The 1,725-nt window shown below is 49.5% G+C and overlaps 1 protein-coding gene across 1 annotated transcript; it reads right to left on the bottom strand.

Annotated features, from left to right (window-relative positions):
• Positions 1-571: 571 nt before the first annotated feature.
• On the bottom strand, positions 572-1,435 carry LOC120403981 (olfactory receptor 1052-like). The gene has a single exon (XM_039536000.1). It carries the CDS (start codon positions 1,433-1,435, stop codon positions 572-574), a length of 864 nt encoding a protein of 287 aa, XP_039391934.1.
• Positions 1,436-1,725: the final 290 nt, after the last annotated feature.

The following is a 1,725-nucleotide window of genomic DNA, read 5'->3' as shown; positions in this document are numbered from 1 at the left end:
TGGCCCACGTAAGGTGCCCCTTAACACCCTGTGTGTGCGCCCCCCCCCCATTTCCACTTAGGCTGGGGGGGGGGTAAAACTCTGCAGATAAACTTTTGAACTCTGGGGTGGCACTGACCAGAGAAAGAGACTTTTGGGTTGTTGGACTTTGGGGTGATTGGACTTAAGACCCTAAGGGGGAAAGGACAGTGCCAAATGTACTTGGAGGTGGGTTTTGCTTATGGTTTGTGTATAGTCCTGTTTGTGGTGTCTCTCCAACGTGATGCTGCATTGTTCCCTCCTTTATTAAAAGGATTTTGCTACACTTGGATTCTGTGCTTGCGAGTGGGAAAGTATTGCCTCTTAGAGGTGCCCGGGGGGGTGATATGTAATTGTCCCAGGTCACTGGGTGCGGACTCGAGCCGGTTTTGCCTTGTGTTATTGAAACAGAACCCCTTGATACTGAACCCGGCCCTTGTTGCTGCCAACTCAGAGAGGCAGAAGGGTTACATTTACATACAGTGAGGAATAATTTTCTGGTGTATTGTCCTCCTCAGGGCATCCTTCACCCCCTTGTTCCTCAGGCTGTAGATCAGGGGTTCAGCAGGGGGATCACAAGGGTATCGGACACGGCCACCATTTTCTCCCAGTCCACTGAGCTGCCAGAGGAGGGTCGTAAATATGTAAAGGTCAGGGTCCCATATAAGATGGAAACGACAGTCAGGTGGGAGGTGCAGGTGGAGAAGGCTTTGTGCCTTCCTGCCGTGGAGCGGATCCTCAGGATGGCAAAGATGATGTAAGTGTAGGAGATGAGGATGGTGAAAATGGTGCTTATTGTTTCTATGGCTGAAAAGATGAAATGCACTCGCTTATTGATACGAAAGTCAGAGCAGGAGATTTCTTGGAGTGGGTGAATATCACAGAAGAAATGATTGAGGACAGTGAAGTGGCCGAAGGACAGACTGAATTCAGTACACGTATGCACAGTGGCATTGACACAGGCGCTTAGGGAAGAGCCAGCCACCAGCTGGAAGCAGACTCTCTTGGACAGGATGACATAATAAAGCAATGGGTTGCAGATGGCCACAAAGTGATCGTAGGCCGTCACAGCCAAGAGGCAAAGCTCATTGTTGGCACAGAAGGAGAAAAGGAAAAACTGAACCACGCCCCCAGGGAAAGAAATGTCTTTACTCATCACTAGGGAACTGAGCATCGCCTTGGGGGCAATCACAGAGGAGGAGACAACATCTAAGAGGGACAAGTTGCTGAGGAAAAAGTACATGGAGCTGTGGAGTTGGGAGTCAATGCTAATCAGCACAATCACCCAGACATTCCCCACCAGCGTGCAGAAAAAAATGACAAAGAAGAACACAAAGAGGATGTTTTGCAGCTTTAGACTGTCAGTGATTCCCTGGAAAATGAAGCCAGTCACTCTGGTGCAGTTTCCGGGAGCCATTTCTCCTGTCACTGTGCTTTGTGTCAAAGAAGAGGCAGAGGAGGGGATAGAAGCAATGGGTACCACAACAATAAATCTGATGTACAGTGGAGACTCAACTCCACCAGAGAGGTCCTTTGGGGCCATCTGCCTGTCCCAAGTCAGGGTAAAGGAGGACGGTTGGGCGTGGGGCTAGCAACTCCACCCTGTAAAAATCAGCTTGCTACAGAAACGCCAACAATAGAGTTAACAGAGACTTTTAGCCTGGAAAAAGAAGGGTCTTCAACTCGAAGATGCATGACGCTGGGTGG

The sequence above is a fragment of the Mauremys reevesii genome, linkage group 4 (genome assembly GCF_016161935.1).
Source record: "Mauremys reevesii isolate NIE-2019 linkage group 4, ASM1616193v1, whole genome shotgun sequence".
In the NCBI taxonomy this organism is placed as follows: Eukaryota; Metazoa; Chordata; order Testudines; family Geoemydidae; genus Mauremys; species Mauremys reevesii.
Note: the sequence above shows the minus strand (reverse complement) of the source record. Positions and strands in the feature narration are given on the sequence as shown.

Excerpts from the sequence above, each read along its gene's own strand:
- LOC120403981 (XM_039536000.1), bottom strand. The coding sequence starts at position 1,435 with ATGGCTCCCGGAAACTGCACCAGAGTGACTGGCTTCATTTTCCAGGGA.